Below are 15,939 nucleotides of genomic sequence, written 5' to 3' on the forward strand. Positions count from 1 at the left end.
GAAGATTCAGTCTTCTAAAATGGTGTGGACATTCCCTTTGCTTCCTTCCTGCAGTAAATATCATATTAGGAAAACCCAGAAGCAGATTTGTCATCAGGCCCTCTCTGGCCGTGAACAGCCCTAATGATATAAAGAGACACTCAGAACATGTGTGATCACGCGCAGACATGCACACAGGACAAAATACTGCAGGTTCTCATGCAACAGCCCACACAAGGTTCTAAGAAGGAATACACCGTTTCAACATCCTCTCTAACTTCACTGAGAGTCAAGAGATTTTCTCTTTGAGAGACACAGGAAGAACTGGAGAAAGTAGAGCATAGTAGGGCGTTTGCCTTGCACATGGCAGAACTGGGTTTGATTCCTGGCACCCCAGATAGTTCCTCGAAGTCCATCAGGAGTGATCCCTGAGCGCAGAGCCAGGAGTAAATCCTGATCCTGTCAGAAGTGAAGATAGATTGGGTGGGTGGATATAGACATATCCATATGGATATGGATGGATATAGACATAAACCATATATGCATATAAGTCAATGAATATGGACAGGGGCTTAAGAGATATTTGTTTGTGGGGGAAAGGGTTTTGGACCATAACTGGAAGTGCTCAGGGTTTACTCCTGGTGGGCTTGGGACAACATAGGATACCAGGATCTGACTCATATGAGCCGTGTACAAGGCAAACACCGTATCCGCTGCAGAGCTAAGAGTAAGTCCTGAGTACTGCCACATGTGCCCCCCACCCAAAAAAAAAGCCTCTTTGTCTCTTGTTTTCATCTTGTAATTAGCTGATTTCCAACTTAGAAGTAAGGGCCGGGAGGCTCTGAGACAGAAGTGCTAGTTTGGAAATATAAAGCTGCACATCCCATGCCTGCCCAGGGTGAAACACTCAGCCCAATTCCAGTCAATTTTAACTATTGGTGTCAAAAGAGAAAATATTTGTTCTCTAGGGCCTGGAAAGCCCAAGAGGTATGAGCACCTCAAGCAAACAGGCCACGTCTTTATAAGCACCACAATTTTGGAATGTGAGATGTCAGGGATCAAACCCAAGGCAAGTGTTACACAACTGAGCAATACTCCCAGTCTAACCCCAAAATTCAAAAAAAAAAAAAAAAAAAACAGGGGTTGGAGCCATAGTAAAGTGGGTAAGGCTCTTGATCTGCATGTGGCCAACCCCAGGTTTGATCCCTGGCATCCCATATGGTCCCTGAGCACAACCAGGAGTAATGCCTGAGTGCAAGCCAGGAGTAAGCCCTGAGCACCTCTGTGTATGTCCCCCTTTCCCACTAAAGAGTGTGCAAACACTATAACAAACAAAGTATGTGGCCATCACAACAACGACAGCAATGACAGCAAAGGGAAGGGGAAAAATGGGGGGAAAAAATTTGGACTCCATTCTTCAGTCTCCAATACAATCTAGAGGTCGGTGATATTCTGAGGGCCAAAGTGATAACACAGCAGGTAGGCACTTGCTTTGCAGGTAGCCAATCTGACTTTGATCCCTAGAATCCCCTATGGGTCCCCTGAGTCCCATCAGGAGGGATCCCTGATCACAGAGCCAGGAGCAACTTCAAAAAACAGCTAGGCATAGACTCTAAAACAAAACCAAATCATCAAACTGTTAGTGTTATGGTTTCTCTCCTCCTTTCCCCCCAAGGGTTACATTCCAAGTAGCCCTGGACAACTCACTTTTCCTGTAACATCTTTCCTATTTTCCAGCAGTTTTAGGGACGTCCCATGAGGCAGTGAGTTACCTCTTCACTATGATGAATTTTTTACAAGTTTCCTCTAATCTATGACTCCATCTCACCAGGCTCCCGGCTCTCTGCCTGCTGCTGCTTTTCCAGGCTGACCCCTCGTTCCCATGCATCCAGTAGTGCGTGCAGGTTTGATTCAAAGGCCCCTGCTCATGACCAAGGTGTTAGATTCCTCTGAGGACCAGCTGACATTATCTGTCTGGGCTGACAAGCTCGCAAGCCTCTGAAATCTGCTGCCTAATGATTCCTCCTCGTCTAGAGTGAGAAACACCACGTTTTGCATATTCATTGCCCTAAACCTGAACCGGATGGGCTGAAAGGGAAACAAATATTTCTAGGAATTTGGAAAGTTCACAGTTTATCATGACGATGAAATCTAGCTGACAGTAGTGAGTCACCAGCCTGGGTTTCCTCTCAGAAGCGCCCACACTTGGCTCTGTGCTAGAATAAGCATCTTGAAGTCAGATCCCTGCACTGACCCCCATGTCCAGTGCATTGCTGGGTGGTAGGGCAATGTTTGGGGAGCCCCAGGGCCACCATAGAAAGTGCAATGGCTGGCACATCACAGCACGTGGCAACAACAGAGGCAAGGGGAAACCTTAAACTCATATTAGAGCTTTGATCCATGGCCCCAGACACAGATGAAAACAATCATTAAGAAAGAGGAATAAGAGGTGGCGCTAGAGGTAAGGTGTCTGCCTTGCAAGCGCTAGTGTAGGACGGACAGTGGTTTGATCCCCGGGCGTCCCATATGGTCCCCCCAAGCCAGGAGCGATTTCTGAGCACATAGCCAGGAGTAACCCCTGAGCATCAAACGGGTATGCCCCCCCCCCAAAAAAAAGGGAAGGAGGAATAGGGGTCGGAGTTGTGGTGCAAGCGGTAGGACATCTGCCTTACATGTGCTAACCTAAGACGGACTGCGGTTTGATCCCCCAGCGTCCCTTGTGGTCTCCCAAGCCAGGAGCGGTTTCTGAGCACATAGCCAGGAGTAACCCCTGAGCGTCACTGGGTGTGGCCCCAAAAAAAAATAAAAATAAGGAGGAATAAACACAAAGTGGGGGGGTTGTGCAGTGAGGGCAAAGGGGGACCCACTGTGTCACTGATGGCTGGAAAACAATCACTCTTGATAAGAATTGGGTGCTCAAAGGAAGTAAAGTGATATGCATGATATCCCTTTAGTTATAGTATTGCAAACCACAGTGTCTAAAATGAGAAAAGAGGGAGGGAGGAAGGGAGGAAGGGAGAGAGAGAGAGAGAGAGAGAGAGAGAGAGAGAGAGAGAGAGAGAGAGAGAGAGAGAGAGAGAGAGAGAGAGAGAGAGAGAGAAGCAAAGTGTCTGCCATAGAGGCAGGCAGGCAGGGAGAGAGGATGGGGGAAGGCAGGAGGGAAACTGAGGACATTGGTGGTAGAAAATATGTACTAGTGAAGGGTGTTGGAATTGTATGACTGGAATTCAATCATGAACAACTTTGTACCTGTGTATCTCAGGAAGATTCAATTACAAAATTTACTTAATTTAAAAATAAAAAGGATGGGGCTGGCGAGGTGGCGCTAGAGGTAAGGTGTCTGCCTTGCAAGCACTAGCCAAGGAAGGACCGAGGTTCGATCCCCCAGCGTCCCATATGGTCCCCCCAAGCCAGGGGCAATTTCTGAGCACTTAGCCAGGAGTAACCCCTGAGCATCAAAAGGGTGTGGCCCGAAAAACAAAAACAAACAAACAAACAGATGGGCAGGGCATTTGCCTTGCATGTGGCCTACCGGGATTCGGTCCCTGGCACCTCATATGTTCCTGCAAGGTTCCCAGGAGTAATCCCTAAATGCTGCTGGGTGTGGCCTTCCTCCAATAATGAAGTCAAAGTCAGTCATACAAAGTACTTGACTCTGCCCAAAGCTCAAATGTGGAAAGATTTTTGACCCCTCCACCACCAGGTCATTTAAACAAAGACCAAAATGAGGTCTGGCCATGGTCCTGATCCCCTGGGTAAACTGATGGAAGCAAGAAAGCAAGGTTGGCATAGCCAGGTCCATGTATTGAGTGAGATGTGAAAGCATATAGCGAGCCAGCTGTCTAACAGCTGGAATCAGCAGGTCCATGGTTTCAGAACTACTTTCCTCCATGGGAGCCTGGCTCCTCACAATGTCCCACTCCTTGGGCCCATGGCCTGTAAAGGAACCCAGACTGACTTAAATCTTGGGGCGGTGTGGGATTATGGGATTTGTCTGTCTCTATGTCAATCATCTCCCACATGGTCTCTCTCTCTCTTTCTCTCTCTCTCTCTCTCTCTCTGGTTTTTGGGTCACATCTGGCAGTGCTCAGGGGTTACTCCTGGCTCTACACTCAGAAATCACTCCTGGCAGGTTCGGGAGACCATATGGGATGCTGGGATTCGAGCCACCTCCTTCTGCATGCAAGACAAATGCCCTACCTCTATGCCATCTCTCCGGCCCCTTGGTTTCTTATTAAATGTTATTTTATGAATGCAGTGCCTCTGGTAGATCGTGAGACCAGATGGTCCCATCTTCTAGGTGTGACGTTTTTCCGTAGATAAGAGGCAACTACTGAAGAGGAGGCAAGGCTTTTGTTCCTAGAGCTTCTGCATGTGGCTGCTTGCAGGGTGGTCTGTGGACGGGAGTTAGGGTAACATGTTTTTGTTTTGTTTTGTTTTGTTTTGCTTTTTGGGCCACACCCAATGATGCTCAGGGGTTACTCCTGGCTATGCACTCAGAAATCACTCCTGGCTTGGGGGACCATATGGACACTGGGGGATCGAACTAGGTTCGTCCTAGGTTAGTGTGTGCAAGGCAAACACCCGACTGCTTGTGCCATTGTTCCGGCCCCCAACATCAGAATTTTTAAAGTCTTTTCTTTCTTTAAGTGTGTATTTGATTATTTTACAGAGCACTTCTGGTTAAAAACTGTCTTGCTAGTGTTCAAGGTCGGAACCAGAGGGTTTAGAGTTTAGAAAAAGGGGAAATGGTTTATGGGTTGGAGCACGGGTAATGCAGGTGAGAGTATTGGGTTCCATTGCCCACACCTCATGATTGTGACTCTCAAGCACCATCAGATGCAACCCCTCAAGCACCAAAGATGGCTGGATGCAGCCCCCAAGTCTACCATACCCCATCTCATTTCTTTCTTTCTTCCACGTATCATTTATTTATTTATTTATCTTGTTTGTTGGGCCACCTCTGATGGCACTCAGGGGTTACTCCTGATTCTGCACTCAGAAATCACTCCTGGAAGGCTCAGGGGACCATATAGGATGCCGAGAATCGAACCTGGGTGTGTCCCGGATTGGCCACGTTCAAGGCAAACGCCCTACCACTATGCTATCTCTCTGGCCCCTCTTTCATGTATTGAGTATTTGAGGATCTATGATGCACAGGATGATGGAGAGATGGGAGAAGGATGTGCCCTTTTCTCTAGCATCCTTCATCCTCTCTTACAAGCCTCGCCTGTCCTCACAGGCTCCAAATTTCTAACCAAGCCAGCGGCAGCAATGCTCTTTTCACAGTTCCAGATTCGAAGTTTCCTGAATACGGTTCAGACACTTCCCTCCACCCCCAGCAGTTCTCTGGGCCTGATATGCTTCAGCTTCACGGTCCACTCCTGTGCTGCATCTTCCTCAATTTATCTGTCTCCAGACTCCCAGCGATCCAGGTTTGATCCCGGGTTTCTCCTCTGGATCTCTTGACCCCACTACAAAAAATCCTGAGCATAGAGCCAGAAAATCACCCTGGGCACTATTAGGTGTACCCACAAAAAGGAAAAAGAAAGAAGAAAGAAAGAAAGAAAGAAAGAAAGAAAGAAAGAAAGAAAGAAAGAAAGAAAGAAAGAAAGAAAGAAAGAAAGAAAGAAAGAAAGAAAAGAAAGAAAAGAAAGAAAGAAAGAAAGAAAGAAAAGAAAGAAAGAAAGAAAGAAAGAAAGAAAGAAAGAAAGAAAGAAAGAAAGAGAGACAGAGAGAAAGAGAGAAAGAGAGAAAGAGAGAAAGAGAGAGAGAAAGAGAGAGAAAGAGAGAAAGAGAGAAGAGAAAGAGAGAAAGAAAGAAAGAAAGAGAGAGAAAGAAAGAAAGAAAGAAAGAAAGAAAGAAAGAAAGAAAGAAAGAAAGAAAGAAAGAAAGAAAGGAGGGAAGGAGGAAAGAAAGGAAGGAGGGAGGGAGAGGGAGAGAAAGAGAGAGAGGGAGGAAAGAAGAAAGAGAGAGAAGGAAGGAAGGAAGGGGAAGGAAGGAAGGAAGGAAGGAAGGAAGGAAGGAAGGAAGGAAAAAAGAAAGAAGAAAAAGAAAGAAAGAAAGAAAGAAAGAAAGAAAGAAAGAAAGAAAGAAAGAAAGAAAGAAAGAAAGAAAGAAAGAAAGAAAGAAAGAAAATATTTGAATGCTGTGGGCAAAAACTCTAGAGCAGGGGTCTTCAAAACTACCGGCCTGCGGGCCACATATTGTATTTATTCCCATTTTGTTTCTCCACTTCTAAATAAGATATATGCAGTGTGCATAGAAATTTGTTCATAATTTTTGTTTTTACGATAATCTGGCCCTCCAATAGTCTGAAGGACAATGAACTGGCCCCTATTTAAAAAGTTTGAGGACCCCTGCTCTAGAGTCAAAGTACTCCAGAAGGTTTGATTCATTCCAAAACAAGAATAAACCAGAGTGAAGCTGGGTTAAGTGAGACACTGAAAACAAGTTCCTTTCAGATTACTCTTTACTTAGGACTAGAACAATAGCACAGCAGGGAGAGAATTTGTCTTGCAGGCAGTTGACCTGGGTTCAATACAGAGTATCTATATAGTTCCCCCAGACTACTAGGAGTGATTTCTGAGGGCAGAGCAAAGAGCAATCCCTGAGTCCCACCAGGTGTGCCCCCCCAAAAAAAAAACAAAAACAAAAACACAAAAACAGAAAAAACCACCCACAACAAAAACAAACCACCACCACCAATAAAAAACAGCCGAAAGAGAGAGAGGAGAGAGAGAGAAAGAAAAAATAACAGATTACTCTTAACTTATAAGCAAACAACAAAACCATAAAAAATCAACCAAAGTAAAACAAAATCCTAACAGAGAATGTTCATCCTTCAGATTATTAGAACTAACAAGGGTAAAATGACTCAGCCCATCCAGGGCCCTGCCACCTTTAAGATTCCAGAATTTAAGGCAGGAGAGAAAAGCAGAGTGGGAAGGATGCTTGCCTTGCATGCTTGCATGTGACTGACCTGGGTTCAATCCCTGGCATCCCTGAGCACTACCAGCAGGGATTCCTGAGTGCAGAGCCAGGAATAAGTCCTGAGCATCAGTGGATGTGGCCCAAAAACAAAACAAAAGAATTTCAAGAATTTCCTGGTCTTACAAGGGAAGATTCAAAGGCATCAGAAAAAGCCATCTCCATGGCAGCAAACTCTGCGCCCACATAACATCGCCACATTGTGACTTCTCTTTTTTCATAACTCGACTTTTTGTTTTGTCTATTTGTCTTTTTTGTTTGTTTTTGGGCCACACCCGGTGATGCTCAGGGATTACTCCTGGCTTCGGACCCTTGTATGTCTTTTAACTACCCACACTCAGCAGAGCTCAGGCTTACTCTTGGTTCATTTGGGGATCACTTGCAGTAGTGCCGGAAGTGGGGGGGGGGGAGATCAGGGATTTTAATGAATGCCAGGGATCAAGTCAGGCATCGTGCAAGGCAAGCCTTCTCCAATCCCAGAATTGAGAACTTTATCCCAGGTCAGGGTCAAAGATGTGGCTTAAGTGACAGAGCACGGGATAATGCTTTGGATCTGATCCCTAGGACTATATGACTGGGCCCCAATTAAAACAAAGCATGTAGTTTTTAATGGAGAAACATTGATTAAGATGAAAATTTAAATCTAAAAGTAAAAGAGTCATTGGCAAAGTGCTCTATTTATATTTGTTTATTGGATACAATTTAGAATAGATTTTATTGTTTAGCCACCAGCTAAAACTTCTTTTTTTTTTTTTTTTTGTTTTTTGGGTCACACCCGGTAGTGCTCAGGGGTTATTCCTGGCTCCAGGCTCAGAAATTGCTCCTGGCAGGCACGGGGGACCATATGGGACGCCGGGATTCGAACCGATGACCTCCTGCATGAAAGGCAAACGCCTTACCTCCATGCTATCTCTCCGGCCCCGAGCTAAAACTTCTTATACAGCGGTAGGGTGTTTGCCTGGCTGACCAACCCAGGTTCGATCCTTGGCATCCCATATTGTCCCACAAACCTGCCAGGAGTGATTTCTGAGTGCAGAGCCAGGAGTAATAATGCCTGAGCACTGCCAGGCGTGGCCCCTAACAAAAAATAAATAAATAAAATCATTGTGCTGTACTATATATAGGTGTTTCAGCAACACCTGGTTATGCTCAGGGGTTACTCCTGGCTCTGCGCTCAGAAATTGCTCCTGGCTTGGGGGACCACATGTGACGCCAGGGGATTGAACCGTGGTCCTTCCTAGGCTAGTGTGTGCAAGGCAGATGCCTTACCTTTGCGCCACCGCTCCGGCCCTGTACTAATTTTTAAAATATTTGAAAAGCACTCAAGATCAACTGAACATTAGCAACATTTAGAACAAGGTTTCTTAAACTTTTCCTCTATGGTCCCTTTTCACCCAAGAAATTTTTACGGAACCCTCAGTTCATATGTAACTAAAGCAGGTCTACAAAAAAAAAAAAAAAAAAAAAAAATTTAAATGAGAAGTCATGAAGACATGTATTTCTTAGACAGTTTTAGAAGTTATGTGACCCTTGTTGTGATCCAGCTGACCTGGATTCTACCCCCCACCATCTCATATGGACCCTCGAGCACAGAGTCAGGAGTAAGTGAGCGCCACTGGGTGTGTGTCCCCAAAAGTTATGTGACCCCATATTGGGTCACAACTTATATTTCAAGAAGCTAGGGGCTTAACTAGCTTTGAATAAGCACTAGATTTTCAAAAAGTCCTTTTCTGTTGGTTTGGTTTGGGGTCACCCCCTGTTGTGTTCAGAACTTACTACTAGTTCGGCACTCAGGGATCAATCCTGGTGGTACTTGTAGGACCATATTGGGTGTCTGGGATCAATCCCAGGTCAGCCATATGCAAGGCAAGCACCCTACCCATTATGCTATCACTCTAGTCCTTTCGAATATTCTGGAGAGACTGAGATGAGACTGGGAACCCTTTAATCAATACTATAAAGGCACTATTGATCCACACTAGGTCAGAGAGACTCCCTGGGTATAAAGCATGTGTTTTAGAAGATTAGAAAGAGGGGCCCGGAGAGATAGCATAGCGGCGTTTGCCTTGCAAGTAGTCGATCCAGGACCAAAGGTGGTTGGTTCGAATCCCGGTGTCCCATATGGTCCCCCGTGCCTGCCAGGAGCTATTTCTGAGCAGACAGCCAGGAGTAACCCCTGAGCACCGCCGGGCATGGCCCAAAAAAAAAAAAAAAAAAAAGAAGATTAGAAAGAGCACATCCTGTGGTCAGAGTTTAGCAATGATCTTGAGTCCATTTCCCCCCTCCCTTGAGTCCATTTTTGATACACTTCACCCATTATAATAACTATCACCTTCAAAATATTGGCAATATCCAGCTAATATTTTTATTTCAGCTAGTTCAACGCTCCCTCTTGATGATGCTAGGGATAAAACCCAGGCCTCCCACCTGCAAAATATGTGCTTGGCCCACTGAGCAGTCCCTCTCAGTCCACTTTTATTTACCTATGCTTATTTCAGTGAAAAGCTGTTCCTATTATAGCAGACAAAACAGTACCTTTTGGGGCCGGAGAGATAGCATGGAGGTTAAGGCGTTTGCCTTTCATGCAGAAGGTCATCGGTTGAATCCCAGCGTCCCATATGGTCCCCTGTGCCTGCCAGGAGCAATTTCTGAGCATGGAGCCAGGAGTAACCCCTGAGCACTGCCGCGTGTGACCCAAAAACCACAAATAAATAAATAAATAAATAAATAAATAAATAAATAAATAAATAAATAAATAAATAAATAAATAAACAGTACCTTTAACAGAGGATGAATTGAGGACTGGAACACAAGCCTTCGAGGAGTAGGAGTCTTTATTTTAAAAATATAATTCTTATTTAATTAAATTAATTACTTAATTTTATTTTATTTTGATTTTTGGTCACACCTGGTGGCGGTGGTCAGGAATTACTCCTGGCTCTGTGCTCAGAAGTGGCTCCTGGCCAGCTTGAGGGACCATAATGGGATTCCGGGAATCAAACCAGAGTCCTTCTGGGGTTGACCATGTGCAAGGCAAACGTCCTACCACTGTGCTATCTCTCTGGCCCTTTATTTAATTTTAATTTCATTTAACTTTTTTAATTTTTAACCATGAAACACAAAACTAGACAGTTTTTTAATTGAGACCATTGTGAATTACAAGTCTTTCTGGGTTTTTTTTTGTTTGTTTGTTTTTGGATCACACCAGTGGCGCTCAGGGGTTACTCCTGGCTCTATGCTCAAAAATCGCCTCCGGCAGGCTCTGGGGACCATATGGGATGCCAGGATTCAAACCACTATCCTTCTGCATGCAAGGCAAACGCCTTACCGCTGTGGTAACTCTCAGGTCCCACAAGTCTTTCATAGTTGTATTTCAGTTTTATAGTGACAGTGAATTAGGACCATTCTCACTACCAGTGTTCACCTTTCTCCATCAAGTTCCCAGCATGCATCCTACACCTCCACCCTTAGTCTCCTGGTCTACCAGTATAACAGGGCCATTTTGTATTTAGCTTGTGATAGTTTGGGTCTCTTGATTCTATTGTCATTGACTTTGGCTTGGGTATTTAGTTCTGATCATTTTTTTCCACCCAATGCACCTGAGACCACTTGGCCCCTGGGTAGAAAGCTGTTTATAGTTGAATTTTAGTCATACAATATTCCAATACCATCCCCCCCTTCACCAGTATTAATTTTCTTTTCTTTTCTTTAATTTTTTTTTTTGTGTGTGTGTTTTTTTGGGTCACACCCGGCAGTGCTCAGGGGTTACTCCTGGCTCCATCCTCAGAAATTGCTCCTGGCAGGCACGGGGGACCATATGGAACGCTGGGATTCGAACCGATGACCTCCTGCATGAAAGGCAAACGCTTTACCTCCATGCTATCTCTCCAGCCCCCACCAGCATTAATTTTCAGTCACCAATTTTCCCATTTACTATCAGATTCCCTCTGTACCACCTCCATACAGCCTCTATGACAGTCTTCACTCCTTTCCCCCTGAATATTGCCTGGTGTGACCCAAACATCACTCCCACCAAACGGGGGGGGGGGGGGGGAGGGAGGAGGAGAGACAGACAGACAGACAGACAGAGGCAGACTTAAGGGCAGGATCAACACTTTGGGGTTATCCTGCACATCTAAAGGTCGCTAGGGATTCTGTAGTGCACCTGCATGGCCTGTACCTCAGACCCCAACCAGCATCTACTGAGCATCAAAGTTTGCATCAGACCCCTCTCCCCTGATGTATGCATGGTTATGGTGCCATCCATCTCATGTGTCAGTGGAAGCTCTTCTCAGGGGCTTACATCTTTCCTTCAGTGCACTATTAAGCACAGGAACTTTTATGGGTGTGAGTCATTTCCTAAACTCATCCTACTAAGATATTTGGGGCATTTACAAGGTTCTGTCTTCTGAATGGCACAATGCCTTTCTTTACATATTGCCTTCATAAATAAGCTTGACTGAATTTTGCTGTATCCTTGTCCCTACTCACCAATATTTATATTTCTTCTCTTTTTGGGGAACATTTGTTCAGGGTGCTGAAATTATTTTTCTCTAAACATGATCTTTTTCTTCTTTGGTTCAAAACACATCAAACCTGAACTTCATCCTCTTCTGATATGTATTTCCCTCTTTCCCTTCTATTTTTCAATAAACCTTTCTATTTAAAAACAAAGAACAAAAAAAAAAGTCAAATAAAAACCTTCACATCTGTATCCTTACTTTTATATGAGATAAGTTTGCCAAAAACTGATGCTATGTTAATGATCCCAGTTATATTAGTGAGTGATACTAACTAATCTAAAAGAATTACCAACATAGGGCAAGAAAGATAATACAGTGGTAGGGAGTTTGCCTTACACACAACCAACCTGGGATGGACCCAGGTTCGATTCCTGGCATCCCATATGTTCCCTCGAGCCTGCCAGGAGAGATTTCTGAGCACAGAGCCAAACATAACCCCTTAGCACCACCCAAAAACAAAACAAAACAAACAAACCAATAAACCCCTCCCCCAAATTGAAGATACCCTACAGAATGAGACATATGGTCTCCGGAGCCTGCCAGGAGCGATTTCTGAGCACAGAGCCAGAAGTAACCCCTGAGCGCTGCCCAAAAACAAAAACAAAAACAAAAACAAAACAAAACAAAACAAAAAAAAAATAAAAATCCAAATTGAAGATAGCAGAATGGGAGAAAGCACTTCCAAGACCTGATGAGGGGGTTAATATGCAAAATACATATTATATAAAGAATTCATAGTCATTAGTGAAGACATGGCCAATCTGATTCAAGTATTGACAGAGAATCTAAGCAGCCATTTTCCCGAAGATGATGAATGGCTGGCCAAGAGATAAATATAGGTCACAGATGGCCACTAGATAAAGGTTGACAAAAAATAGAAAAGGTATCAAGGAGATGTCTCATCACACTTAAAAAGGATGGCTAATGACAGTGCCAGAGAGATGGAACAGCAGGGAGGGCACTTCTATTTTTATTTTTATTTTTTTGGTTTTTGGGTCACATCCGGCAGTGTTCAGGGTTTACTCCTGGGTCTATGCTCAGAAATCGCTCCTGACAGGCTCAGGGGACCCTATGGGATGCCAGGATTTGAACCGCCATCCTTTTGCATGCAAGACAAATACTCTACCTCCATGCTATCTCTTTGGTCCCAGGGAGGGCACTTCTATTGCAAACAACCAATTCTGGTTCAACTCCCAGCATTTGGTCCTGCCCTCCATGCTCCCTTGCACCTCTAGGAATGGGGCCAGGAGTGGGTGAGGGGCCAAGAGTGGGTGAGGCCAGGAGTAATTCCTGGGTGGGGCATCATTGAGAAAGGAAGGAAGGAAGGAAGGAAGGAAAGAAGGAAGGAAGGAAGGAAGGAAGGAAGGAAGGAAGGAAGGAAGGAAGGAAGGAAGGAAGGAAGGAAGGAAGGAAGGAAGGAAGGAAGGAAGGAAGGAAGGAAGGAAGGAAGGAAGGAAGGAAACTGATACCAATGTCTGGGGAAGATGTGAAGAAAAGACTCAAGCACATTTGAATGTGGAATAGTCACTGCAGAAAACATGATGGAGAATTATCTGAGATTCAGAGGTTATGGAAACACTAGTCCTCTTTAAGGCCCCTTCCCAACCATACAATACCAAATTAATTATGTTAATTAATACTTGAAATTTATGTATTTTCTTTTTGCTTGTTTGTTTTTGGGCCACATCAGGGGTTACACCTGGCTATCCTCTCAGAAATCACTCCTGGATTGGGGGACCATATGGGATGCTGGGGGATCGAACCGAGTTTGGTCCTGGGTCAGCCACATGCAAGGCAAATGCCCTACTGCTGTGACATTGCTTCAATGAGATCTCCACAACAAAAAGGAATCTCCTATGATTAGAGCTAAAATTCTATGTTTTAATAAAATGTTCTGAATAATACTGAAGTAAATATATATGCCAAGACTAATGTTTGTTCAGGGCATTCCTAGTTACCAAGTACTTCCCCCTTTGCTCTCACTGGTTGTTCATATCCTCAAAGTGGGGTCCACATGCAGACAGTCCTTTCCTAGGAAATTACACTTTCCATTGAACCAGGAACTAACTAGGATGTGATGAGCCATTTCCAACTGCAGGGAGAAGAGTAAGTAAAAGAGAAAAGGTGGATGTCCCAAGGCTCTGTATGGTCCACCTCAACTTAGCCCAAGAAAAGATTTACTTCTGGAAGCTCCCAAAAAACAACAAAGTTAGAGATATTCCCTTGAGCCTCAAGAGCATTTACTGCGCAAAGGGGAAGAAACCATTATAATTGTGGGACTACTGAGCCTGCCATGAGTGACTTCTGAGCTCAGAGTCAGGAGTAATCCCTGAGTGTCACCAGATGTGCCCCCCCCCCCCAAAAAAAAAGAATTATAGGACCATTTACATGCACATAAATTAGGTTACTATCCTTTAGTCATTTTATTTTTATTTATTTTTTGGTTTTTGGGCCATACCTGTTTGATGCTCAGGGGTTACTCTTGGCTATGCGCTCAGAAATCACCCCGGCTTGGGGGGACCATATGGGATGCCGGGGGATTGAACCGTGCTCATCCTACGCTAGTGCTTGCAAGGCAGACACCTTACCTCTAGCACCACCTTCCTGGCCCCTTCCTTTAGTCATTCTAAATAGCCTTTCACAATCTGTTTAATATGATTTAAAAAACTGCACACAAAACAAATATTAATACCTGATTAAGGACACATAGCAGCCAAATCAAATTTGAGTTAATTTCTCTGTACCTACCTCTAGAGAAGCATTTATTCCATTACAGTTTTTAGCAACACATAACTGACCTGAAACTTCTCTCCTGTATATAACACTGAGTTCAACAAACAAACAAATGTAAAACCTAACCACATTGATGCCAGTTTGGTTTTAATATCATACTGAAACCACATTTTCCTTTGGTAGTTTTAAAGCTAGAATCTAAAACAAGAACCAGGACTGTCTGTAGCTTTTAGAAAAGACATAAAGCACTCTCTTAAGTTAAGCAAATTACCTAAAATGAGCAAGACTATCAGATTCATAATTTATTCGTTGCACAAGACAAAATATTTTCAATTCTTTAGAATCAGACAACATTTGATACTTCTGGATCTGAACTCAGCCAAAAAAATTTAATTAAATTAAAAGAGCAGAAATTATTTAGGAGTTCCTGGAATTATTTAAGAATGATTTAGGAGTTTCCTAATGATTTAGGAGTTTCCTGGACAGAGAGTGTCTAGTCACATTCTTTCAATGACAGGGCCTTTGTCAAAGATGAAAAGGAGGTACTGAAGGTAGCAAAACTGTTCCCGGCCCAGCAGAGACATATTTGGGAGAGGCAATGCAAAGCAACAGTAGTTCCTGGCAGCAGCCGTAATTGTAGTTTTTGCAACTTACTCCATCATGGACGGTGGGATGGTGCAGCAATCTTGGATGGCAGTGAGGGGAGAGGTCAGGTGAGCTGTGTACGATGCTTCCACCACCTGCTTGTTTCGGTTCACCACGTCCAAGTACCGGTTGAACTTCTCTCGGATTTTTTTGGCTAGCTGTAGGAGGACAGTGAGCACAATCAATCAATCAAAAAAAAAAAAAAAGCCCAAGACAAGTAAACCCCCTGCTGGCCTTTTGCTCAAAAAAATAATGAACGTGCACCCCCAGCCATCTCTATTTAAACTGGGGGTCAAAAAACAGCGCCAAGCCCTTTTCTGTGCTATAGTAGATCAAAGACAAAAACTTCATGGGAGATTCAGCAGCAAAACCTTTTGCACCAGATGACAAGGTATTCGGAATGCCCTGTGTTCAAATCCCTATAGTGCAGGCCCAATCCATCAACCTAGAGGAAAGACACTAAGGTCTCTGGATATTATTGTCAGCCTCTGCACAAGGCACTCGGGAGCAATAATAGTGAATGAGGTCAAACCTCTATTCCAGTGGTTCTGGGTTCATGATGATTTGTGGGAAACCATCCAGAAAGCGGAGCAGACACACAACTTGCCTGTCCACAATTCCAGGGAACACAGCACCTGTGAACAGCGAGTCTCTGGAGTGCCAAGGCCATCAAACAAAAACGACAGCCGAAATCACCACCCTATTTGTTCCACTGCCCTGTTAAGATGCATGAATGAGTCTCCCTTAACTCCAGCGAGCAGGACACTTCATCATCATTTCTTTTCTGTGCGCCACTAACAAGAGCAAATTGATAAGCCGACTGCATTTTCTCTCCATTCTTCTCATCAAATATCACAGCTTAATTACTGATCTCCAAGGGAAAGGGTTGTTTCCCTCCCCCCCCCCCCAACAGAACAGTCCCCAAATGCAATGCTGGATAGAATTAGAGCTAATTGGTTTTGGAGAGCTATTCATTACCAGCACACCAGAGGAAAAGTAATCACCTCCTTGGGGTCAGGCCTCGAACATAATCCAATAGCTCTCAGGAAAAGGACGGGGGCGTGAGTCA

The 15,939-nt window shown here is 44.2% G+C and overlaps 1 protein-coding gene across 1 annotated transcript in view; it reads right to left on the reverse strand.

Annotated features, from left to right (window-relative positions):
- CACHD1 (cache domain containing 1) overlaps nt 1–15,939 on the reverse strand; it is a 253,662-nt gene that overhangs the window by 101,741 nt on the left and 135,982 nt on the right. The window contains exon 3 of the mRNA XM_049774383.1: nt 14,880–15,028. Coding sequence (XP_049630340.1) covers nt 14,880–15,028 — 149 coding nt within the window. The remainder of the gene's footprint in view (nt 1–14,879; nt 15,029–15,939) is intronic.

This window comes from Suncus etruscus, chromosome 6 (genome assembly GCF_024139225.1).
Source record: "Suncus etruscus isolate mSunEtr1 chromosome 6, mSunEtr1.pri.cur, whole genome shotgun sequence".
In the NCBI taxonomy this organism is placed as follows: Eukaryota; Metazoa; Chordata; class Mammalia; order Eulipotyphla; family Soricidae; genus Suncus; species Suncus etruscus.